We start from the raw sequence: 25,650 nt of genomic DNA, 5'->3' as shown, positions 1-25,650 counted from the left end.
GTCAACCCCCCCAGGATGATGTCATCGCCTCATTCTGGAGGCTGAGTAATCCTCGGCTCCGCCCCCCCCCCCCCCCCGCAGGTACCAGGGTAGGGGCGGGCCGCACCTGGGCGCACAGCGGTCCAGAGCTGGGGTCTGGAGCTTCGGTTTTCTCCTCAGCTCTCCCTGCGATGGGGACTGAGGAAGGGTGCACATCAGGGTCCCTAGAGGCTGGGGGCTTCTGGCCCTGATCCACGGTGGCCAGCTAATGGTAGAGAGGCTGACCTTCCGGGTCTGGCGTCTTGGTCCTCCCAGGAGTCTGGCACCAGGAAGCCCCAATCCCCGATCCCCGCTCCCACCACATCACCACTGGAAGGAAGCGCCAGGTGTCTAGGGGTGGGGGTGCTGAGAGCTCCAGGTTTTAGACTCCAGGTGGGTGCCAGGGGGTAGACAAAGCAGCTATGAGGTCAGATGTCCTGGTCCTGGGAGATCAACAAGTTGGGCCCTGGGGAATGGGCTCAGCAGGGAGGGAGGGGGCTCACACTGGGGAGGACCTGGAGCATCTCCTGCCTCAGCCTGGTGAGGCCCGGGTGTCCAGGCCTGCTGAGGCCACTTAGGGCCGGAGACCAAAGGCCTGGGCTTTCCTGCGGGCCTAGGATGCTCTAGACAGTCGTGGTGCCTGGAACCAGGACACCTGTCTTCCCTGGGGGGCAGGGGACTCCTATCCTTGTTTTAATTAATTAGTCCAGACCTGGCTCCTTCGGGGGGAGGAGGGACCCCTATTTTTTATCGGGCCGGGACACCTGGGTTCTCTTCTGTGACAACTCCTATTTTCAAAAGACTGGAGGCTTGAATCCGGTCGGGATGAGGACCGACCAGTCCCTGTTTTCACAGGGTCAGGATGCACAGGTCTCCATCTGGGGGAGACCCTTGGTGGCTATCTTCACAAGGCCAACTCCATGGTACCCTGCCGGAGGGAGGGACAGGACGCGCAGCCCGTTTCCAGCGCATCCCAAGCGCCCATCCTAGTCCCCAAGGGAGTAGAGGAGGGTAAGGGAGTGGAGGGGCTCAGCCGGGGTCTCACCCCAGCAGGCCTGGGCCGAGCGCCTGGCAGCTCCCCGGGGCCCGGCTCCCTGCCCCCCGCGCCGAAGGCTCCCCTAGATCCGGGCAGACGCGGCGGCGGCCAATGAGCGGGCTCGCCGTCTCCGGGAGCCGGGCCGGCTCTGCCCGCTTGGCATTGGGCACGCGGTGGGCAGCGGCGGGCGGGGCCTGGGGGTCCTCGCGCCTGGTTGGGCCAGCCTTGTTGCTGGGTAACGGGGCGGCGAGTTTCCCCTGGCAACGGCGGCGGGTACCGCTCACTGGCTGGCCGGGAAGGAGGGGGGGCGCGGGCGCAGGCAGGCCCCGCAGACCCCAGCAACAGCGCGCGCCCCCGCCCCGCCGGGAAGCGGTAACCTTCACTCGCGCGCCGCTCGGACCCCGAAGACGCCGGCGCCCCCGCCCAGCCCCCACCCAGCTCTGCCCGCCCGGCAGGCCTGTGGGCCTGGGACCGAGGAGGACCCCTCCGCACCGCCGATGGCCGGGACCCGGGCCCTGCAGTGAAAAGTTCAGTCCTTTCCAACTCCCCGTCTCCGTGCCGCAACGTCTACTTCCCGTGGCGCAGGAGATCCTGGCGGAGGCGGTGGGGCTGCAGTGACCGCTGGGGCGCCTGGGCTCTTCACTTACGCCACGCCGGGCCCCGGGCTGATCGTGGTACAAATGCTAACCCACTGTATCTTCGCGAAAGTTATGATCCAGTGGTGATCCCCTTGGTACAGATGAGGAAACTGAGTCACGGAGAGGGGAAGCAGTGATTCTAGAAGGCACAGACCTGTGCTCCCTCAAGGTTATCACTGGCACCCAGGGAGGCTGGCTGATGTCTGGGTGCTTCTTTATTGCACTGGGCTAGAACGAGAAACTGCAGGTCAACCAAAAAGGAGTGGCTCCCCCAGGCTGAGTCTTAGCTTGAGGTGTTTCTCTGGATTCTCAGAGTTAATGGCCTCCCACCCTGATAGTAACATTGATGGGTGGCATGTATTAAGTACCCATTATGGCCCAGTGATCTTGCTATGTAGTCTAAACTGGCCTTGAACTCTGGAGATCCTCCTGCCTCAGCCTCCTGGGTGCTGCGACTACAGGTGGTGCCACTGCACCCAGCTACCCCAGTACTTTATTGACCTTCTCTGCAGGATTCTAAGACATAGAGACCTTTGCTCCCTCAAATCAGGTAAGGAAGGTGAGGCACAAGCCCTGACCACTTGCCCAAGGCCACACAGCCATGAGGTGGCAGAACTCGAGGGCTGGGGAATTGAACTGAAGCCTCACAGACGGAGCCCAGGGTCTTTAGGGTCCCAGTAGGCAGGCTGGGGGCGCTGCACAGCTGTGAGGACCCTGCCAGGTTTGTCTCAGCCATTCTCCACCAGGAATGATTTTTGCCTCCTTCAAGGAATGCTTGTTTCACGTTTAGTTTGTTTTGTTTTGTTTGTTTGTATTTTTTACCCTGTAGGGGATCCAACCCAGGGCTCTGTGCATGCTAGGCAAGTGCTCAACCCCTGAGCCACATCCCCAGCCCCTTTGAATTTTTATTTATTTACTCATTTGTTTTTGTGGTACTGGAGATTGAACCCAGGGCTTTTCCCCTGAGCTACATCCCCACCCCTACCCCCTTTTTTGTTTTTTATTTTTTTGGTGCTAGGCATCAAACTTGGAACCTTGTGCTTGCGAAGCAGGTGGCAGAACCACTGAGCTAAATCCCTGGCCCTTATTTTTTAATTTTTGAGACAGGGTCTTGCTAAGTTGTCCAAGCTGAGCTCAACTTGTGATCCTCCTACCTCAGCCTCCAGAGTGGCTGGGATCATGGGTGTGCGCCTCCACAGCCGGCATTCGTTTGTCCATTCACTCCTCTAGACAAAGTTTGGGGGGTTCTGTTGGTTTGGGGGCAGTGCTGGGGATCAGGCTCAGGGCCTCACATGCGCTAGGACCCTACTCTCTCACTAAGCCACCCCAGCCCTCCTCCAGGGAATACTTGGCACCATCGGGAGATGCTTCTGTCATCTCAAAGGGAAGGACGATTCAGGCATCTGGTGGGGACTGGTCAGGGATGCTACTCAGCCCCCTACAATGCCCAAGACAGCCCCCGACAAAGACTCCTTCAGCCCCAAACATCAGCATAGCCCAAGCTCAGCCTGCCCCTCCCCTTTTTTCACCGTTTGGACTCTGGCTCTGCAGGGTCCCCTCCCCTCCCCCACCGGAACTTTCCAGTCTCCCAGTGCCTGCCTGCTCTTCTGTTTACTTGTGTCTGTCACTCTCTCTCAGAGGGACCTGGGAGCCCTTAGACTCAGGAGTCCCTCCTGTCATCTCCTCTCCACAGGAGCAGGGATAAGAGGCAGGTTTGGAGGGAGGACTAGAATGTTCCTCCAGGAGCTCTAGCATCAAGGAAGGCCCTTGATCCCTCTAGAATACTGTTAGGGCTGGGCACGGGAGGCTGAGACAGGAGGATCTCTGGGAGTTAGAGGCCAACCTGAAGTACATGGCAAGACTCTGTCTCCAAAAAAAAAAAAGAATCCTGTTAGGGTATTAGAGGTGTAAGGGGGGGGGGGGGCAGAAGCAAGCAGGGCCTACTCCTTTGCCCTGGCCCTAGATAGGAGGCACAAACTTTGTGTCCTTACCCACACAATTTTAAATTTGAATTTGTATGCAGCTCTTGCCGCTCCCTGTGGCTTCACACCAGACTCATCAAGCTCATTTCTTACCAAGGCCAGTGACTGGGAGGCTCCTGGCCTGGGGTGATGGGATCCAGGCCCTGGAGCTAGGTCTGGACCAGCTGGTGGGAAGGGCCCAGACTGTGACAGTGCTAAGTGCCTGCTCCCTCTCCTCCTCTCCAGCCATCAAGCCTTTCACATGTATCTATCTTCTCATTTGCTTTCTCTCCCTTTTTTTTTTTTTTTTTTTTTTTACTTTTTCAAGACAGGTTCTCTCTGTGCAGTTCAGTCTGGCCTTGAACTCACTATTTAGACCAGACTGGCCTCAAACTCACAGTGATCCTCCTGCCTCAGCCTCCCAAATGCTGGGATTATAGGCATGAGCCCCACAGAGGGCTTCTTTCTTTCTTTCTTTCTTTCTTTCTTTCTTTCTTTCTTTCTTTCTTTCTTTCTCAGTACTGGGGATCAAACTCAGGGCCTTGCACTTGTCAGGCAGGCCCAACATCACTGTGCTACATCCCTGGTCACACAGGGTTTCTTTCCCTTCTTGTTTCTTTTTGTACCGGGGATCGAACTCAGGTCCTTGCCCTTTCGAGGCAGGCGGCGGAACCACTGAGCTAACCTGGCCCTCCCTTCTTCTTTCTTTCTCTTTCTTTCTAGGAATGAGGACTGAATCTAGGGTCTTCAAACTGAGCTATATCCCCAGCCCCTTTTGAAAAAAACATTTATTTATTTATTTTAACAGTGACAAAAGTTTATTTGGAAAGTGCAGGGTAAATGGGTATGGGAGAAAGCAGCTCTACAGAGCAAACTTGGGCCAAACAAGGAGGGTAAAAGCAAAAATGAAAGTACATGCTGCGTCTGAGAAGCCTGGCTCAGGCTACCTGGCAAACTCACACACAATAGCCTATTTTTTTGAGGGGGGTGTTGAGACAAGGTCTTGCTATAGTTCAGGCTAAATCACTAAATTGCCCAGGCCGGGCTTGAATTTTCTTTTCTCGCTATGCAGTTCAGGGTGGCCTTGAACTCACTATGGATCCCAGATTGGCCTTGAACTCATTGTGATCCTCCTGCCTCAGCCTCTGGAGTGCTGGGATCACAGGTGTGCACCAATGTGCCGGGTTTGGGGCTTGAATTTTCCACCCTCCTGCCTCGGCCTCCCAGAGACTAGGATTATAGGCGTACACCTCTATGCCTGAGTTCATACCCGTTTTCTTTTCAGAGCATTCTAGCTCATCTGGTCTGGCACTGGGCCCTGCCCTGGGCAGCCTGAGGGCGCTGATTGGTGGGGAAGAAGTCCAAGCTGGACAAGGAGCCAGCAGAGAGCTGTCCCGCCCAGCTTCCATCCACACTCTCAGGCACAGGCAACCCTGCCAGTAATTACTGACACTAATGACTGCAGCAAACATTTATTAGGCCCTTACTATTGTCAGACACTACGCTAAATGGCTAAATGACTTCCATGCATGATCTCATTTAGCAAGTCTAAAGCAACAGTTCTCAAATGTCTTTAAACTTGATCTACAGCCAGAAATATATCTTTGGGGTTTTTTTTGGTTGTTGTTTGTTTGAGACAGGAACTCTACATGTAGCCCAGGCTGGCTTCAAACTCATAGCAGTTTTCCTGTCTCAGCCTCCCAAGTGCTAGGATTACAGGCATCCACCACCATTCCCAACAGAAATATGTCTTTTTTTGTAACTTACTATACACTCATTATACATTAATAAATTATTTTCACAAAAGAATACTTTCTCCTCACTTTATAATTTTATTTTATTTTCTATTAAATTTATTTATTTATTTATTTTGGTGCTTGAGACAGGGTCTTGCTACAAGCCTGGCCTTGAACTATGTAGCCAAGACTGGCCTCAAGCTTCCAGCAATCCTCCTGCCTCAGGCTCCTGAGAGGCTAGGTTTACAGGCATGTGCCACCATACCCAGTATATAATTTTCTTTTTTTTAGACAGGGTCCCACTATGTAACCCAAGCTGGCTTCAAGCTTCCAATCCTCCTGTCTTGGATTACTTAAAAAAAAAAAAAAAAAAAAAAAAAAAAAAAAAAATATATATATATATATATATATATATATATATATAAATTATTCCTCTTCTTTTTGCAGAACTGGGGATCAAGCCGAGGGCTTCAAGGATGATATGCAAGCACTCTCCCACTGAGTTACATCCCCAGCCGTATATGTATATGATGTATTCAAGACTGGCCTGGAGTACATAGGGAGATCCTGTCTCAAAAATAAAATAGAGGTGGGCTGGGGATTTAGCTCAGTGGTTCCAGCGCCTGCCCCACAAACTCAAGGTCCTGAGTTCCATCCCCAGTACCAAAAATAAAATAGAGGGCTGGGGATTTAGCTCAGTGGTGCCACACCTGCCTTGCAAGCACAAGGTCCTGAGTTCGATCCCCGGTACTGCAAAAAAAAAAAAAAAAAAAAAAGAATAAGCCAAAAAGATACAACAGAGGCCAGGCATTTAGCTCAGTAGTTTTGCTGCCTGCTGCGCAAGCGCAAGGACCCGAGTTCAATCCCTGGTACCCTCAAAAAAAGACAACAGAAAAAAACAATTGTGGCCAAGAGCTGCAGGTAGAAGGTAATGATTACAAAGGGTTGCAAGCGAAATAAATATTTGGGAAGATGGAAACAATGTATATCTTTTTTTTTTTTGGTACCAGGGATTGAACTCGGGTCCTTGTGCTTGTGCGGCAGGCGGTGAAACCACTGAGCTAAATCCCCGGCCCAACAATGTGTATCTTGATGCATTGTGGTGGTAGGACGAGGGACACAGCCCAGTAGTAGAGCCCTGCCTGGCCTGGTGTGTGTGAGGCCCTGGGTTTGAGTCCCAGCACTGAAAAATAAATAAATCAATAAGTAATTACCCATTGTGATGGTAAATGATTGAGGACTTTTATCACAACTCATCAAACTGTTTACCTACAAAGAGTGAATTTGATTGTGTGTAAATCTAGCTCAATAAACTTAAATACAAAGCAGTAAGACTTGGTGTGTGGTGGGGCTCAGTGACAGCACTTGTGGAGCCTGCAGCGGCCCTGGGTTTGACCCAGAATCTGTGGTTTGCTCCTGACCTGCAGTCTGAAAAGCCCTGGGAGAGGCCGGGGTGCAGCTCAGGGCAGAGAACTTGCCCGGCCTGTGGGAGGCCCTGGGTTCCTTCTCTTGCACCAAAACCAAAATCAAAACAACCCACTGGGAGGGGCGGGGGCAAGGGAATGAGGGCGGAGGAGGAAGGAAGGCTGAATTACCCTGACATTCAGAGCAAGGAGATTGCAGGTGAGATTTGGATTTGTTGCCACTCTAGGGAAATGTAGGGACCTGGCCCTGGAGGAGGCAGAGGCCGAGGCCTGCACAGCCTGCTTTCCCGCAGGTTTGGCCTTTCCCGGCCAGCCCAGTGCTGGGCACCCAGAGGCGACTCAACCACTGGTGAGGGGATCTGGTCTGGGTGAGATGCAGAGGAATGGAAAGTGCAAGCTGGACAGAAGGCCAGGGTGCCGAGGGAGGGAAAGTTACACAGTCAGAGACGGAGGGAAATGACAATGAGAAACTGAAAAGAGAAAGGGAACAGAAAGCCACCAGCAGGATGCAATTGGGTGCGGGGGCTGCCCGGGCATGTCCGTGCCAGGTGCCCGGGGCTTCCTCCTTTCTACGGGTCCAAGGCCAGATTCATGGGGAGCGTGGCCAGGTGTGGATGCTCAAGTGTGTCCCGTCGTCACTGGGCCAGTTATCAAGAACCTGTCACAGGTGTAACTTTATGACAGCCTGTCAGGGTCAGTCTCTTCCGTGTCTGCTGTGATCTGTCTCCGACTAGTTTCTGATAGTTTCAGTGTTTAAATTGGGGGAGCACGTAGGGTGCTTGTGTGTGTGTCCAGCTGTGCCTGCCAGGAAGTCCCCCTTCTTGACTAGCCTGGCACTGTGTCCCCTGACCAGCACTTGTGTGTCGTGGGAGCTGCCCAGTGGAGATGCATGTAAACAGTCTGTGGGGCTGGGTGTGCTCAGCAGTGTGGCTATATGTGCAACTACGTGTGTCCCTGTCCTTGTGACAGTCTGTGTCCAGGGGCCGTGGTAGTGAGTCCGGCTGTGTGTTTGCATCTGGTGTGTGCTCGCGTCCAGGCCCCTGTCCACGGTGTGGGTCAGTGGGCCAGGGTTCATGTCAGCACGTGACTTTGTGTACCCCGGGGCGCCAGCCGGCCAGGGAGCCTGTGTGCGGTCCCAGCGGGTGTCTGTGGGTCCCAGTCAGTGTGTCAGTGTGTCAGTGTGTCCGGCTGTCCTCTGGCGCTCCTCCTCGCTCCCGGCCAGGCCCTGCCCCGCCCCTGGCTGCAGGGAAAACCCCCGCGCGGAGATAGGGGGCGCGGCGCGCGCCTGCAAGTCCCGACTTGTCCCCGGCGGGCGGGCGGGACCGTGGCGTCACGCGGAGGCGGGGCGTGGGACCCGCCGGGCGGGGGCGGAGTGGGGCGGGGCGGGGCGAGCGGCCGCCGAGCGTCCCGGGATCCGCCGGGCGGCCTGAGACGCGGCGCGAACCACATGCGAGCGGGCGCCTGGCAGCGGCGGCAGTGGGGCGATTGGCACGACGCGGAGGCGCCAGCAGCCGGAGCAGCAGCAGCGACAGCAGCCGCCACTGCAGTTAGAGCGGCAGCAGCGGGAGCCTCAGCAGCAGCAGCCGCGGCTAGAGGCCCTCGGCGGGCGCGCCCTCCTAAAGGAAGCCGCCCGCCGGCCCTCGCCGTCCCCTCTGGCGTGTTCATGCCCCCGGGGTGAGTGTGCGCCCCAACTTGTCTGGGTAGCGGCGATCGGCCAGGCCGGGCGGGCTCCCTGGAGGAGGTGACGGGCGTGTACTCGGAGAGCAGCGAGGGTGCCCGATCCTCTGTGCTGGCGCCCGCCTTCGCTGGGGACTCAAAAGCTGCGCGGGAAGCACTCCGGCCGTCGGGCGCCCGATCTGGGCGCACAGGTGCCTCAGAGGTCTGGCGGGTTTGTTTACAAACAATGGGGTGCGGGCTCGGCAGCGCCCCCTGGTGACCAGTGTGGCCCGGGGAAGAGAGTCGACCCCAGGTTGCCCGGGCCCCCTGAAGCCCTGGGGGTGGGGTGGGGGCGGCACCGAGGGGCGGCCACACCCAGGGCGCGCGCCCGCTGGGGGCGGCGACAGGGGGCGGCTCGCGGGCCGCGGAATCTGCGGCTCCTGCGGGCGGGGGCTGCGCCCCAGCAACAGCCGGTTATTGGCCCCGCGCTCGTCTGGCGGGCGGGGCAGGCGCACGTGGCGGCGTGGGGGGGGCTGTGACAGCGGAGGGGCGTCTGGGACCGCCGTGGGAGCGCGCGTGTGCGGGGTTGTGGATCTGCAGGTGTCTCGCCTGGGTGTGTGCGTGTGTCTGGCTCCGAGTTTGTGCTGGGGTCTGCAGGGAGAGGTGGTGTCAATCCGGAGGAATGTGGGGATTCGTGACCCGCCGGGGCGTTTGCGTGAGTCCCCGCGTGTCTGTGTGGGCTTCTGTCTAAGGGTGGGGTGCACCTGTGTGTGTGTGTGTGTGTTCTCTGTCAGAGTTGTATGTGTGTGCTGTTGGGGGCTGAGTCTGAGGGTCTGTCGCCTGCGTGTGCCACTTGTGTAGTTGTGATGTGTTTGTGTTCCTTGAGCAGGCTTGTTTATCCGTGTGTGATGCCCGAGTGTGCGGTGTCGGTGTGTGCTGTGTCTTGCCCTGTGGACTGCCTTGCCTGTGGCTGTCTGTCTGTCTCCGGGGCATGTGTCTTTGCCAGTGTTTGCGTCGCTGTGCTGCTGTGCCTGGCCGCCGAGGGCTGCTGTCTTCTGTCCAGGTGTCTGAGTTGTGTGTGGTGTGTGGCGGGGGCTTGTCTTGTCTGCGCGTGGCTTGGCTGCCTGGGAACTGGGGACGGGAGCTCCGTGGGGTGTATGCAGTGCATTTAGTAGGTGTTGCTGGCAGCCTGTCTGAGCTGTGTGTGTGTGTGTGTGTGTGTGTGTGCGCGCGCGCGCGCGCGCGCGCCCTGGGTCTGAGGGGGCTTGTCACTGTGATCGGCTGGCTCATGTGTGTCATGTGGCTGCGTGTGTGTAGTGTTTATGTCAGTCACGTGAGACCAGTGTTTTCTGCCAGAGCTTTAGGTGTGTGTGTGTGCTGGGCTGTGCAGGATTAGTTAGCTCTGTGTGTGTGTGTGTGTGTGTGTGTGTGTGTGTGTGTGCTGGTGCTGACAGTTGGTGACAGTGTTTTGGGGTTGAGAGGGGAGGGCAGAGGGCTGATGTCTGCCGCTCTACTGGTGTGTGTGTGTGTCGGTGCCGGCCCGTCTGGGTCTGTTGACTGTGTGCCTGATTTCCGTGTGTCCTGGGGCTGAGTTGGTAACATTCAGATGTATTTTGGTGCTGCTCTGCATGTGTCTGCTGTGTTGGTGAGTCCCCTGGTGTGTGTGTGTTGGGGACTTGTGGGGGAGCCTGTTTTGTGTGTGTCTCTGCTTGTGCTCGTGATGGCTGCTTTCTGTGTCCCGGGCATATCGACAGTGGGTCAGTGGGTCTGAGCGCCTGTGATGGAGGGGATGGATCGCACTGGAGTGTGCATTGTGTACAGGCTTGTGTTGTCTATGTGTGTGTACCTGGTGTACTGAGTGGCAGTGTTCCTGAGTGGTAGATCTGTGTGTCCAAGCGGGTGCCCTGGTGTCTGTGCTGTGTACCCTTCACACACCCATAACCCAGCAGCCTCCCCACCCGGGGCCTGTGTGAGCCCCACGTGTCTGGGGAAGGCCCTCGCTGCCCTGTGTGAGCCTGTCACTGTGTTGGGAAAGTTGTCCTCACTAGCCATGCCCTGTGTGAGTCCAGGAATAGTTTGCATGGAGTTTGCATGGCAGGGCTGTCACCACCCTCAGACACACCCCCTCCCTCTGAGGGGTCTGGTGGCTCCCAGTCGTCACCGTGTGCCTGGGAGTCTCCTGGCCAGCAGAACCCCGTGTCATCCCCTAGTTGGGTGGGTCTTGTGGGGCCATCTCTCTCTTCTGTCACACACACCAACTTTGCCTCCATCTGGGTCGAGTGTGAATGGGGCAGAGTGTGTGCACGCGGGGCCGTGGCCCCTGCTTCCTGCTGACTTCCCACGTCCCGCAGGCCCCAGGGAGCGCCATGGCCCGTGCACGCCAGGAGGGCAGCTCTCCGGAGCCCGTAGACGGCCCTCGCCCTTTCCCCCTCGGCCGCCTGGTGCCCTCTGCTGTCTCCTGCGGTCTCTGCGAGCCCGGCCTGCCTGCCGCCCCCTCCACCCCTGCCCTGCTGCCGGCCGCCTACCTCTGCGCCCCCACCGCGCCACCCACCCTCACAGCCGCCCTGGGGGGCCCCCGCTGGCCTGGGGGGCCCCGCACCCGGCCCCGAGGCCCGCGCCCTGATGGTGAGTGCCTGCCCCACACCCGGGATGCGACGCCAGGGAAAGCTAGGGTCGGGCAGACTGGAGGAACTAGAGTGGGGTCGGAGGGGGAGGTGGCCAGCGGAGGAGGGCCGCTGGGAGGGTGTGGCCAGTGTGTTCTTTGTGTTTAGAGAAGCAGGAAGCTGGGGTGGGAGGCGGGGGATGGAGAGGGAGGTCGAGTGGGAAGTCCCTCCTGGAATCTGACTGCAGTCACAGAGTTGCAGGCCACGGCCTTTTCCGAGCCTCGGGCAACAGCTGTTTTCCAGCTCCCCTCCCCCAGTCTGGGTCCCCTAGACCCCCTTGAGGATTGCAGTGGGAAGAAGTGCGGGCAGAGTGGGAGGACCATCACCTCCAGACTTCGAGGAGGGGTGGAGGGGCCCTTTGCCTTTATTTGCATCTCTTTGGCCCGAGTGGCCCGGGCCACAGCCCCGGAGACGGAAGGGGGGAGGGGCCATTGTGTTGGGAAAGTCCCTTTGGGGAGAGGGTGAGTCTTGGGGAGGGAAGGGTTAAAGGTCCCCTGCCTGATGGGCTGTTAACCCTGTGGTGCCAGGCAGTGGGGAATGACCGTCCTGGTTTCCTTTCCCTACTCCCCTTTTGTCCCCGGAGCCCAGGGAGTAAGGAAAGAGAAAACTTCCCAAGCTCAGTTCCTGGCCACCAGCCGGGGTACCCGGGATTAGGAGATTAGAGTCACAGATGTGGAAACAGACCCTGGATTTAGGCCTCAGGGGGCCCTGTGGCCAGGACTTGGGGTGACAGTGGAGGGACTCAGAAAAGCTTGGGAGGGAATGGGGCAGGAGGCCTCTCCCGAATCCCAGCCCCCAGGCCTCGCTCTCGGGCAGCCCGTCTGCCCTTCTGGTCTCCGGCCTCTGCCACATCCGGAGGTGTGGCCTCGCTGTGGTTGGACACCAGAGGGCAGGAGACCCGAGGCTTGTGACTCTGGGTGGGGTCAGTCACTGTATCCCTGTGTGACCTTGGCCACTTGGGGGGGGGGCTCAGTTTCCCTATCCGTCAAATACAGCAGCAAGATTTGGCCCTATTTTAGAGTAGAGGTACTTAAGCTGGTTAAGAGGAAGGACTGCCAGAGTGACGTAGGCACTGGGGAGGTAGCTGGCCAGACAGGTGCCCCGGGCCACCTCCCCAGGAACTTCCCTGACTTTCTGATTTGTGGTGTGGAGGAGCTGAGAAACCTGGCTCCAAGAGGGGGATAAAAGGAATCGCTAGACATGAGGCGGGGGGAGGGGCAGAGGAGAAATCAGGCGGCTGGGAAAGGGAAGAGGCAGGCCCGGGGGACCTGGGTTCCCCTCCGCACCTCGGGGCGCCGAGCGTGGCCGAGGGTGACCACGCCCCTTTGCCTCTCCCAGGTCCTCAGTTACCCCTCTCACCCGCTGAGCAGCACCTAGAGTCGACGGTGCCCAGCGCCCCGGAGGCCCTGGCGGGCGGTCCCACCCAGGCGGCCCCCGGGGTCCCGGGGGAGGAGGAGCAGTGGGCCCGGGAGATCGGGGCCCAGCTGCGGCGGATGGCTGACGACCTCAACGCGCAGTACGAGCGGAGGGTGAGTGCGGGGAGGGCGGACGGCAGGTGGGACTTCCCGCCGGGGACGGGGCGGCGGGCGCCCCCGCCAGATGTGTGGCAGCTGCTGGCCTGCGCGGCGGGGTCGCGGCGGGGACAGGCGGGGCGAGGCGAGGCGGGGCGGGACTGGCGGCGTGCCGGGGAGCCACCGAGGCCCGGACCCGCGGTTGGCACGGCCCTGCCCGGCCGAGGGTGGCGCGCCGCCGCCAGAGCCCGGCGCTCCCGTGGCCCGCGACCGCGGGGACTGAGGGCGGCGCTCGGCGGAGCGGCTTCTATATCCCGGGCTATTTATAGCGGATGAGTCAGCAGCGCGCTGCGGCCGCGCCCGCCTCTGCCTCCGCCTCCCCACCGCCCGCTCAGCGCGGCCGCAGCGGAACCCCCCCCCCCCCCCGCGGCTCCGGCCCTGGCCCTGGCCCTGGCCCTGGCCCTGGCCCCGAGCCGCCCCACCCCGCCCGGGTTGCGACCCCGCGGCCTCGGTGCCAACTCCCTTGCGCCCAGCTCCCAGCTCCGTTCCTCTGAACACGACACCTGCATTGTTTGCTTATGGCGAAAAAATCAGCAGAGCAAAATAAAAAATACCCAGGGAGCTCTGCCCCTCCCTCTTCCGTCCCCTCTCCCCCAGGAGACCTGGCCTCTGTGTCTCAGTCCCCTGCAGGTGCTGCTCCCTGTCCTAGCATTTTGCGCGCAGGCCAGAAACCATCGCTGAGGGCTGTGGGGGCGCCTTTAGCTTAGCAGACCTGCTTCAGTCTGGTCCTCTCCACACAGCTTCAACCCCGCGGTGTCCCACCACGCCTCAGGGACCAGGGCGCTTTTCCTTTTCCTTTTCATGGCTGCATACTATCCTGCAGGATCAACAGTCTCCTTAGCCATTTCTCATTGACTATATTGAGGAGGAATTTTTTTTTTTTTTTTTTTTTGGACTGGGATTGAACCCAGGGCCTTCGCACTGACCTACATCCCCCGGGTTTTTTTTGGTACTGGAGATCAAATTCAGGTCCTTGCGCTTACGCAGCAGGCCGTGAAACCACTGAGCTAAATCCCTGGCCCCCATCTTTTTTATTTTTAATTTTGTGACGGTCTCACTGAGTTGCCCAGGCTAGGGCTGAATTTGTGATCCTTCCTTAGCCTCGCAGAACACTGGGATTACAGGCCTGCACCACCATGCCCAGCTAGGATACATTTTTTAATGTCTTCATTTTCTTTTTCTTTTTTGGTACCGGGGATCGAACTCAGGACCTTGTGCTTTCGGGGCAGGCATGGTGCCACTGAGCTAAATCCCCGTCGGATATGTCACCAATTTTATTTACTGTCTTTCAAGCAGTGTACACCTTGGGGCGCTCACTCATCTATCGTGCGTAAACACCTCCATGCGCTGCGCCCTCCCCACCTAGCAGCACTAGGTGACTGCCTGCTTGGTGGCATCTCACAGCCGCTGATGGTGGCAGGTTTTCTAACCTGGGCCTCCTTTGCCACCTTCTCCTGGCTGCAGGTGCTGGAGAGCGGTGCTGAGGTGATAGGGGCTGGTGCCCGGCTTCCACTGCCTGGTCCCTGTGGGGTCATTGGGGTCCCTCACTGAGGTGGTAGAAGGAGGTGGCCTTTCCTCTGTCTGCCAGGATGAGGGGAGGCGGCGCTCAAGCTCCTGGCTTTTTTTTTTTTTTTTTTTTTGGTACCGGGGATCAAACTTGGGTCCTTGTGCTTTCGCAGCAGGCGGAGAAACCACTGAGCTAAATCCCCAGCCCCCTGGCTCATTTTTACCATCACGGGGTGGGGGCGGAGTCCAGCGATTTGGAATAGAGAGGGTTCCCGGTGGCACTGGAACCAGGCGCACAGCCTCTGTGGATGACGAGCCACTCCTAGCCAACTCCTGTCTCGTCTGGAATTGCTGAGGCTCTGGGCTCTCTGGCCCCGCACTCTGTCTTGCCAGCATTGAAGAGGGCACGAGGAGCAGTCTCAGCCCGGGGTGACCTGGGGTGGCTTCCCCGCCTGGCACACAGTGATGGGGAGGCTCTCGTGCGGGAGGGTGTGACGTCTGTCCCTAGAGAGGAAGCCTGTGGCCCCAGGGGGACAGGAGCTGGGTCATGGCTGGTGGTGGCAGTACTCTTGGAACTGAGCTGGGCCCACACTGCCCTTCGCCCTGGTCACCCCACTCCCATGTCACTGGACAGGTCCCTGCTAACTTCCCTTCTGTCTTTCCTAGAGACAAGAGGAGCAGCAGCGACACCGCCCGTCACCCTGGAGGGTGCTGTACAATCTCATCATGGGACTCCTGCCCTTACCCAGGGGCCACAGAGCCCCCGAGATGGAGCCCAATTAGGTGCCTGCATCCGCCCAGTGGACGTCGGGGACCTGGGGGGCAGGACCCTCCCACCTCCTGACGCCCTGGCCAGTGCGGGGCGCTATTTCTGCACCATGTAGCATACTGGACTACCAGCCCTGCCTGTCCCAGGGGCGGGCTAGGGCAGCCACTCCAGCCCGGGCCTGCCTGGGTGCCCCAATGGACATGTGGACTCGCAGGGCCCTGGCCAGAAGCCGGGACAGAGGGCTGAAGGACTCGGCATCCGAAGGCGGCGGTGACCCAGGGGGTGGGGACTGAGCCGCCCGCCTCTGCCGCCCACCACCATCTCAGGAAAGGCTGCTGGTGCTGGCTGCCCGTTCCAGCTGCAGGGGGGACGCTGGGGGGGGGTCTCCCCGGTGCTCCTTCACTTTGGGCCTGGCCTCAGGCCCCTGGTGCTTCCCCCCCTCCTCCTGAGGAGGGGGCCTGTGAAGAGCAAATGAGCCAAACGTGACCACTGGCCTCTTGGAGCCAGGAAGGGGCGCTGATGGCCTCCCCACGCGGGCGCCCAGCCTTCCCCAAGCCGGCTGGCGGGTGGTGGGCACGCCTGCCTCACCTTCATGTGGGGGTGGCCAGGAGGGGCCCAGACTGTGAATCCTGTGCTCTGCCCGTGACCACACCCCATCCCCATCAGTCCCATTGCATAGGTTTAGAGAGAGCACGTGTGACCACTGGCATTCATTTGGGGGGTGGGAGATTTTGGCAGAAGCTGTCCCAGCCTTAGTCCCCAGGGCGAAGCGCTGGGGGGAAGACGGGGTGTCAGGGAGGGGGGATCTCGGCGGAGGGAGGAGTCTGGGAGCGGGGAGGGATGGCCCAGCCTGTAAAATACTGTACATGCGCTGCTGTAGATACCGGAATGAATTTTCTGTACATGTTTGGTTAATTTTTTTTGTACATGATTTTTGTATGTTTCCTTTTCAATAAAATCAGATCGGAACAGTAGATGCTTTTTCTGCTCACCTTCGCGGTTCTGTGCCCTTGGTCAGAGGCTGCGACCTGCCCGGGAGGTGAGAGAGGTGACCGTTGGGGCCCAGGGACCTCAGCTGGGTGGACAGCTGGCTGTGCTAAGGCCACAGAAGGCACGTGGGCGTGGCTGGTGCCCATTCCAGGGGACGAGCTTGGCTCCTGGTCCTGGTTTATCCTGCTAGATGCAGGCTGTGAGCTGAAGGGCCTGTATGTCACTCAGCTCAGAGTCCCCCACCTCACAGAAGTGGGGGTGACAGCCTCAGTGGGCTCAACCCCGGGCCGCCTCCGGCCTCCTGGGCACCTCCAGCCAGATCAGAGGCCACAGTTCCCTTGAAGCCTCGTGCTGCCAGCAGGGGCAGCTCACGCTGAATTCCTGTTACAAGAGGAAGCTCTTTCTGGTGGTTTCCTTAACAGTGGATGAACGCGGTCTGGGGGCCTCTGCTGCGACTTCCATCAGCAGAGTGATGTGCGAAAGAGGACACATCGTCTGCGATTTCAGTTACCCATGGTCCACCGTAGTCAGAAACTGTTGAGATATTCCGAAATAATTCATGTTTTAGTTATGTGCCTTATTATTATTGTTATTATTATTTTGCAGTGCTGGGGATTGAATACAGAGCCTCACATAAACTGGGCAAGCCCAAGGAACATCCTGAACTCTATAGTCTTTTGTTTTTAAATTGTAACTTGGGGGGGGGGGGGTACCGGGGTTGGAACTCGGAAACTTCCGTTTTCAAGGCAGGCGCCGGACCCACTGAGCTAAATCCCTGGCCAATTGTACCTTTTTTTGTGTGCTCCTTTAAAACTATAAAAATATGGGCCAGGGATTTAGCTCAGTGGTGCCACTGCCTGCCTCGAAAGTGCAAGGTCCCAAGTTCGATCCCTGGTACAAAAAGAAAAACAAATTATAAAAATATATCCTTAGCTATAATCTATTTAGTTAATATTGTACTATTTTTCAAGTATAATGTAGGTACATTTACATTGCATAGATCCATTTACTCCCTGCTCCCCAACCCTTGCCACTGTGTTACATCTGAAACATTATTGCCACAAGACAATGTAACAAATTTTGCTCCAAAAAGTCATATATGGGGTGTGGAACCCGAGGCAAGAGGATCTCCATGAGTTCAAGGCCAGCATGGACTACATAGTGAGACTTTGTTGCATAAAACTAAAAATAGGCACAGGTAGTAGCTCATGCCTGTAATCCCAGCACTGATGAGGCTGTGGCAGGAGGATTGCTGAGTTCAAGGTCAGCCTGGGCTACATAGTGAATTCAAGGCCAGCCTGAACTAAGAGCAAGACCCTGTCTCAAAAAACCAACCAACCAACCATCCATCCAACCAAGAAATTAGGAGGAACAAATGACCTCTTTTTTTTTTTGTACGGGAGATCTAACTTGGGTCCTTGTGCTTTCCAGACGGGCAGTGGAACCACTGACCTAAATCCCCGGCCCTGACCTCCTTTTTAAAATAAAATTTTTCCATTTACTGTTTCTATAGCTCTCCACTCTATCCTGAAGTTCCAAAACTCTCCCAGTATTATTTCTCTTAACTATGAAGTTTCCATTAGGATTTTCTTTTTTTTTTTTGATACCTGGATCAAACTTGGGACCTTGCACTTTTGAGGCAGGTGGCGGAACCACTGAGCTAAATCCCCGCCCCTTCTTTGTATTTATCCTTTTTAAATGTTTTGAGAAGGGTTTCAATAACTTGCTCAAGCTGGGCTCAAACTTGGGACCTCCTTAGAAAGACAAGGACAGGCCAAACTACATAGAGATCTCGTCTCAAACAAACAAAAACAAAAAACCCCAAAACTTGTGACCCTCCTGCCTTAACCTTCCCTAGTGCTCAAACTAGCTAATTATTTTTTTGTTTTGAGACCCAGTTTCACTAAATTGCTCATTCTGGGCTTGAACTCTTGATCCTCCTCCCTCAGCCTTGAGTGCTGGGATTTCAGGTGTGTGCCAAGCCCCCCAGCCTTAGACAGGATAATTTCTATTCATCCATTTCCTGTTCGCCGATTCTTTGGTTATCTACATTTTGCCACTAGGTCCATTCAGTATATATATATTTTTTGCTTCAGATACTCTATTTTTCAGTCTTAGAACATCCATTTGGTTGTTTTTTTACATCATACTTTGCTGATTCTCTGTGTATCAGGTAATTTTGAATCATATCCTGAATATTTTGAATGTTGTGTTACAGATGCTGGGGATTGTTATATTCCTGCATAGTGTGCTGTTGTGCTTGTTAGATGGAAACTGCACTACCCGCAGGGGGTGACAGCACACACCCTGGTCCCCTTCAGTCCTGCTCTTAGTCTCCCCATATGTTCACAGTCCGAGGGCTGCCCTCTTCCTAGGTCGATACTTTCTGGGGTCTCCCATGTGGGCTTTCCAGCAGCTATGGTCACTCTAAGCTGCATCTTCTGCTTCTTCAGGTCAGTGAGACAGTGTTTTCTGAGCTTCACTTCCTCAGGATAAAGCTGTAGGAAAAACAAACCCAACTCACCCAGTATTGGGCTCTTATAACGTTTAACTTTTTCCAAAAACCGACCAGCTTGTGTTCACTTAAAAAGAGTTTAAGGCCAGGGATTTAGCTCAGTGGTTCCGGCGCCTGCCTTGGAAGCACAAGGACCCGAGTTCGATCCCCGGTACCAAAAGAAAAGAGTTTAGGCCAGGAGTAGTGGCGCAGACCTACAATCCCAGCACTCGGGAGGCTGAAGCAGTAGGATCACCATGAGCTCGAGGTTTGAGCCAGAGGTGGTGGTGCTCACCTGTAATCCTAGCACTCAGTAGGCTGAGGCAGGAGAATCGCTGCAAGTTTCAGGCCAGCCTGGGCTACAACAGTGAGTTCAAAGCCAGCCTGAACTATGTAGTTAGACCCTGTCTCAAACAAAAACAAAAGCAATAAAAAGGGTTTGGAGCCTCCCAATAGCTGTTTTTGTTTTCCTTTGTCTAGAATTTATATTTATCTGCAGGAAGGTTTTTCTGTTAGAAGATAACCAGAAACAGATTTTTTTAATTTACTATTTTTGGTACTGGGGTTAGACCCAGAGCCTCCCATAAACTAGGCAAGTGCTCCTCCACTGAGCTATATCCCAGGTTTTTTTATTTTGAGACAGTCAGGCTAAACTGCCCTGGCTGGTCTTGAACTTTCGATCCTCTGCCTTAGTCACTCTAGTGGCTGGGATCACAGGTGTGCCACAGCACCTAGTTCTGAAATAGACATTCTGGCTCTTTTTTTAATATGGAGCTAGGAATGGAAGACAGGTTCCGTCCTTACCCTACAAACAAGCTCTATAACTGAGCCACATTCTCAGCCCTATCTCTTTTTTTGTTTGTTTTTGGTACCGGGGATCGAACCCTGTCTCTTTTTTTTGAGACAGGGTCTAGCTATGTACCCCAGGCTGGCCTGGAACTCCTGGTGATCCTCCTGCTTCAGCCCCTTGAGTGCTGGGATTACAGCCATGTCAGGCTCTTCCTAACAGAACCAAGCCTGTTATTTTGGAGGATTGAAAGTGGGAAATCCATCCCCACCACCTAGGTTAGATCCTAATAGGCAGAGAAACAGGGACAGTCCCAGGTAAGGCCATATTTTTTTTTTTTGGTACCGGGGATTGAACTCGGGACCTCGCGCTTGCGAGGCAGGCACCGGAACCACTGAGGTAAATCCCCGGTGATAAGGCCATATTTTGTCTGAAAAATCCAATGGGCTCCTAGAAAGAAAACACTGAAGTCATCTATGTGCCCTTCTCCCTGGGAATTAGGATTCTAAGTGGTCCCAGAAAATAGGTGGCCAAGAGGCCTGAAGGACCAGGCAGTCAGGCCCTCAGCCACACCATGAGCACTTCGCTGGTACAGTGCTGCACGCCTGTAATCTCAGCACCTGGGAGGCTGAGGCAGGAGGATTGCAAGTTTGAGGCCAGCCTGGGCTACTTAGTGAGACCTGTCTAAAAACATGAATAACCAAAACTCATAAACTACTACCACTTTTTGCAAACAGCAACTTCTAGTCAGCTTATCTCAAACTTGGAACCGATACCCCTGCTCTGTCTCCAAATGTTTCCATCCTGCGATGGTTTTGTGTTTGGAAAAGGAAGACTTTCATCCTTTATGTCTATTTTTCTCCCTTAGAAAATACTACCATGGGCTGGGGATTTAGCTCAGTGGTTCTGCTGCTTGCCTCGAAACCGTAAGGTCCTGAGTTTGTTTCCTAGTACCAAAAAAAAGAAAAAAGAAGAAAAAGAAAATACTACAGTGCATCTTCTTAAAACTTGCAGTTTGGTACCAGATACATGTATCAACTAACCAAACAACAAAATGTAACTACTTAACTTTTTTTTTTTTGGTATCAGGGATCGGGACTTTGCGCTTGCCAGGCAGGCTGTGGTACCACTGAGCTACATCCCTGGCTAAACAATAAAATGTAAATGAAACTCCCAGCTACTCAGGAAGCTGAGGCAGGAGGATCTCAAGTTTGAGGCCAGCCTGGGCAACTTGCAAGATCCTATCTCAAATTTTAAAAATGAAATACAAAAGAAGGGCTGGGACAGGCTGGGGATTTAGCCCAGTGGTTCTGCCACCTGCCTCACAAGTGCAAGGTCCTGAATTTGATCCCGGTACCAAAAAAAAGGGCTGGGAATGTGGGTCAGTGATAAAACACTCCCAGGTTTGATCCCCAGTACTGAAAACAAAAAAACTCTGTCACTGTGAATGGTACCAGCCTAGTCTTTTTTGGCAACTACTCTTACTACTCCAACCCAGTCCCAGTGCCCAGCCCATAGTCTTCTGAAAAGCGGCAGCACCTAATACATCTTTATTTACTCTCTAACCCTGAAATTGGGCCTGGGGGAAGTCTTAGTGTGCACAAAGGACATAGCTCAACATCACTCAACAGCGGACTTATGGCTCAAATACACTTGTGGGGCTGGGCTCTAGCTCAGGGGCACAGCACTTGCCTAGCAGGTGCAACACACTGGATTGCATCCCCAGCACCATGCACACCTTCACACCTTCACACTGGATTCTCTCTCTCTCTCTCACACACACACAAACACACACACACACACACACACACACACACACACACAGTGATAGTGGGATTGGGTACACAGTGCTAACAAGGATCTCCAAGACATAGATGTGGAGGGCTAGGCATGGTGACACAAGCTTGTGATCCCAGGACTCAGGAGTCTGAGGCAGGAGGATTGTGGACAGTTTGAGGCCAGCTGGGACTACATTGTGAATTGAAGGCCAGCCTGAACTACACAATGAGACCCTCTCAAAAAAAAAAAAAGAGAGAGAGAAAAAAGACATAAATGGGGTTGGGGGAAGCAGTCACAAAAAAATATAGTTTGGGTCTAAAATATCCCCCAAGGCAGGTATGGAGGCACATGCCTATACTTGAGAGGCCAAGGCAGGAGGATCACAAGTTTGAGCCCAGCCTGGGCAACTCAAAGAGACCCTGTCTTGAAGCAAAAAGGGGTGGGGACCTAGCTTGGAGGGAGAGTGCTCCTGGGCTCAATCCTCAGTGCCACAAAATAAAGTCAAATGTCCCCAAAGGCTGCGCTCCAGGAGGGGCTTTGGGAAGGTGATTAGAGGGCTGGGGCTCTAGGGATATGACGGGCTGGGATGAAGCAGGGGCGGGGCTGGCTGAGGGTAGTGGCTATGGGCTGTGACCTTGGGGACTAGCGCTTGTCCAGGGCCTTTTCCTCTGGGCTTGTCACTGCTTCCTGCTTTCACTGCTTCCTATCAGGGAAGCAGCTTTCCTCTTCACACTCTTCCTCCATGTTTCTGCCTTGGACTCAGCTGACTATGGACTGAAATCTCTGAAACTGGGAGTCAAAGGAAACCTTTCCTCTTTCAAGTTGATTATCTCAGGCATTTTGTCCCAGCAATGGGAAGCTAGCATAGTACTTATGAATGAGAAATCTGTCCCCGAAGAATAAGCTCACTTAACCCCACCTAAAGGCCATAACTCTAAGTACATGGTGTATCACCCAGCCACCCCAGCCTCAGGACATATTACTATTATACCCATTTAACACCACTGGGACCCACTGAGGTCCAAAGACTCACTAGGCCAAGGTCACACAGTGAAGTGGTAGAGTCTGGGTTAAAGCTGGCAATCTGGGACAATTCCCTCTCCAGTTATCAGGGGTGACCTCTGGAGAGAGGTGAAAGTGGGTCCAGTGAACATGTGCAAGAAAACACTTCGTTTCTAACATCTCTTGAGTTTAGCACTGAGGCCAGCTTTTTTTTTTTGGTACCGGGAACTGAACTCAGGACCTTGTGCTTTCGAGGCAGGCGGTGTGGCACCACTGAGCTAAATCCCCGGAGGTCAGCTTTTTTTTTTGTACCAATGATCAAACTCAGGACCTTGTGCTTTTGAGGCAGGTGGCAGTGCCACAGAGCTAAATCCCTAGCCCCAGCTCTTTGTTGTTTTTTTTTTTTAGGTACTGGGGATTGAACTTGGGTCCTTGCGCTTGCGCAGCAGGCGGTGAAACCACTGAGCTAAATCCCCGGCCCCTCTTTGTTGTTTTTGAGACAGGGTCTCACTATGTAGCTCAGGCTGGCTTTGAACTATGTGGTCAAAACTGGCCTTCTTGCCTCAGCCTCCCGAGTGCTGGGATTACAGGCACATGCTAGAAAGCCCTGCAGCTGCTTCTATTTTGTCCCTGCATCAAACTGACAGGCTGCAAGAGGTAATGGAGAGGAATCTTTTTACTTCTTGGTTGTATATTGCTTAACTGTTTTACAGACTTAAAAACAAAATCCTCCTGCCCTTCTGGACCAATCTGAAGGACCTGCCTCAGCACCTGGGCCTGATGTACCCTCCAAGTATCAGGGCTGTCTGTGTACAGCAGCTCCAGCTCCTGGTTCACACTAAGCCTAACAAGCAGTGTGAACTACAGGCGTATCCTCATCAGCCCCTGGGTCAGCCTTTACTGGGGGTGAGGCTAACTTTTCTCAACCAACCTCATAGGGTGCTGTGGGGACTGAACAGTTGTAAAATGTAAGGAATCTCAAAGGTGCCAGGCTCTAATGCAGCATAAGGAACATTAGCTATTATTTATTAAACTCAAATTTGCCAACTGTAACCGAAGCCTCGTTTCCACACCTATGGATCTCAAGATGTATGCATTTCCATTTACCAAAACAAGAACTGGAAAAGGATATGCCCCGAAAAGGAGACCAGGGAAGGTTGCAGTTCACTTTTTTTTTTTGGGGGGGAGACAGTCTATGTAGTCCCAGCTGGCCTCAAACTCCATAATCCTCCTGCCTCAGCCTTCCAAGTGCTGGGATTATGGTGTGGGCCACATGCTCAGCTCTCTACCACATTTTGAGGGTTCAGAGGCCTCAACACATCAAGCACTTGGGAGAATTTTACTGCTACACCTACCAGAGATGGAAGTAGTATGGAATGGAGAGAACCTGGCAGCTCCAAACAGCCCGTTTTCCTTCACTTGGCAGCTCCAGCACCTTGGTCAGTCAGAGGAGGGCTGCATACCTGGAGGGACGAGAAACCACTGTGTATTCACTGTGCCCTCCCGGGAACTGAGGAGAACCCATGCTTAGGGTTTAGGGTCACATGAAATAAGGGGTTTGATAATGAAACAAACTGGACTATTTCTTGACTGGGGCTGGCAGCTTCAACCACTGGCCCTTCACCTCCCAATTCCTCAGGGGTCCCCTCTGGGTGACTTAGTCTGGGCCACTAGAAGTAGAGGGCGGCAAGTTTGAAAAGCACTAGAGGCGGCTGCAATCTTGCTATCTGGCCAGGCCTACCTGCTCCCCCTTGTGACCAAGGTGGCACAGTGCAAAGTCATGGGAGTAATTTGCTCAAAATTTCAAAGACCACGTGAAATTCAAGTGACACAAAACTGCTGACCCTGGAGACACAGCTAACACCAATAGCGACCCCTGGGGGAACCTCTGGGGCGGTGGCTACAGTGCACTGGGTGGGGGTGGGGAGTGGCAGGCGGGGGTGACCAGAAAGGCACAGCCTCACTCAAGCTGAGGCGGTAGTGGAGGCATCCCGTGAAGGCACTCCCCCTTGCCAGAGACGGCTGGTCACTGGGCATAGGTTGAGTGGAGTCATCACCCACTTTCACTCACCATCTGACAGCATCATCGGTATGTTTGACTTTCCATTATTATTACAGTCACTGCCGCTAAAACCAGCCACTATTAGCCGAATTATGCAACAGAAGATGGATGCATGCTCCAGAATCTGGGAATCCAATTCTTGCTGCAGTGTGAGTGTGTCAAGTAACATCTGCAGGTTTAAAAGGGCAACCGGCAGAATCACACCCTGCCAGAAGTTTTGAATGTGGAAGAAAAACACAAAGCCTAAAGCAAATAACTTTATTATCATTCCTTATTAAAGAACCATGTAGAAAATACGCAAAACACCAACAGCTGCGATTCAGGGGGTGAATGAAGGACCTTGAAGCGCAGAGCTGCCTGGTTTCTAGGGGGTCTCTGCAGTGGGACCCAGGAATCTGCTTTTCTAAAATAGGTTCTCCCGCTAATATTCCACTGGCCACAGAACTTGGTAACGTTCCCCCCTTCCGAAATCCAGGCTGGAACGTGACTAATCCTAAACTCAAACTCAAGAGCTGCACCCAATCCCACCTGTTGTTTTCCAGGATGTCAAATTCTGGAGGAAGGACATTCTGCCTGTCATGCTTTCCCGGCTAAGGGCACCTGTCTAAGCGTGGACCAGCGGTTCCACCACAGTGTCACCCAGCTCAGGCCATGCTCCCCACCTGATGTCACACTCATCTCTCTGTGACACCAGGTGGGGAGTAAGTCCAAGAAGGTGACAAGAGGCTTCTAAGCAAGGAGGTGTGCTGGCTGCTGGCAGAGTCTCCACCAGTCCCCTGGGAGCCAGTGATGTCCATGGCGCCAGGACAGAGATGTCATAAGGGAGCGAGCAGGAGACCACACTCAGGGGAGCTGGTGGGCCTGGGGCGCCTGGGTCCCAGACAGCGCTGGAACGAAGGCACAGCTGCAGGAGACAGAACCGGCACCAGACACCACCTCCTCACGCATGGCGGCTCTGTGCTGGGCTGGTGCCTCACTCCACCCTGTCAGAAGACGCCTACCCGGGGACAGGAGGGGGAGGACAGGTGGGCACGCTGCGGGCAGCATCTTGGGGAGTGCCAAGTCCCCGCTCACTTGGGGCCCAGGCACTCCACGACTCCGTTCCCCTTCATGCCATCAAAGAAGAAGAAGTTGTTGTGAGGAGGATCGCGCTGTGACAGGGCCTGGGGAGCAAAACAAAAAGGGAGTTCAGCTCCAAAGGGGTAAATGGAGAGTAAACAAACCAAAACAGGCCTATCTTCTAAAAGCCTAGGGAAAAAGTGAAAATAAAAGCGGTCCTCAGATGGCAATGGTTCTTAAATGGGATAGAATTTGCTCTGCAGGGGCTCTCTGGGGCTGTCAAAAGAAAAATTTTTTGTTATTTTGAGGTAAGAGTCTTGGTATGTAAGTCTAGGCTGGTCCTGAACTCAGGATCCTTCTGACTCAGCCTCCCCAAGTACTGGGATTATAAGCACATGCTATAGTGCCCAGTTCCATGCCTGTATTTTTAGATTTTTATTCTGAGACACTGTCCTGCTAAGTTGTTTAAACTGCCTCAAAAGTCCAATGCTCCTGCCTC

The 25,650-nt window shown here is 54.9% G+C and overlaps 2 protein-coding genes across 12 annotated transcripts in view; one reads left to right on the top strand and one right to left on the bottom strand.

Moving 5' to 3' along the window:
- The first annotated feature begins 6,929 nt into the window (after positions 1-6,929).
- Bbc3 (BCL2 binding component 3) lies at positions 6,930-15,952 on the top strand. Of its 9 annotated transcripts, none has more exons than XM_004867069.4 (4): positions 8,194-8,487; positions 10,821-11,094; positions 12,471-12,661; positions 14,876-15,952. In XM_004867069.4, exons 2-4 carry the CDS (start codon positions 10,836-10,838, stop codon positions 14,990-14,992), a joined length of 567 nt encoding a protein of 188 aa, XP_004867126.1. In that variant the 5' UTR covers positions 8,194-8,487; positions 10,821-10,835; the 3' UTR covers positions 14,993-15,952. The 9 variants fall into 9 exon arrangements, with proteins under 9 accessions (XP_087056800.1, XP_004867126.1, XP_087056798.1 ...); XM_004867068.3 differs by lacking the exon at positions 8,194-8,487 and adding an exon at positions 8,909-9,184; XM_087200674.1 differs by lacking the exons at positions 8,194-8,487; positions 14,876-15,952 and adding an exon at positions 6,930-7,012 and having other exon boundaries at positions 12,471-14,869.
- Positions 15,953-24,336: 8,384 nt separating this feature from the next.
- Positions 24,337-25,650, bottom strand: part of Sae1 (SUMO1 activating enzyme subunit 1) — a 71,304-nt gene continuing 69,990 nt past the window's right edge. For all 3 annotated transcript variants that reach the window (XM_013066350.3, XM_004867075.4, XM_004867074.4), the window contains one exon: positions 24,337-25,255. In XM_013066350.3, the coding sequence (XP_012921804.1) occupies positions 25,201-25,255 (55 nt within the window). In that variant the 3' untranslated portion in view covers positions 24,337-25,200. The remainder of the gene's footprint in view (positions 25,256-25,650) is intronic.

The sequence above is a fragment of the Heterocephalus glaber genome, unplaced genomic scaffold (assembly GCF_053883595.1).
Source record: "Heterocephalus glaber isolate CG9 unplaced genomic scaffold, H.glaber_assembly_v1.0 deba00001744, whole genome shotgun sequence".
NCBI classification, from domain to species: domain Eukaryota; kingdom Metazoa; phylum Chordata; class Mammalia; order Rodentia; family Bathyergidae; genus Heterocephalus; species Heterocephalus glaber.
The sequence above is the reverse complement of the archived record's forward strand: the minus strand, read 5'-3'. Positions and strand labels throughout refer to the sequence as shown.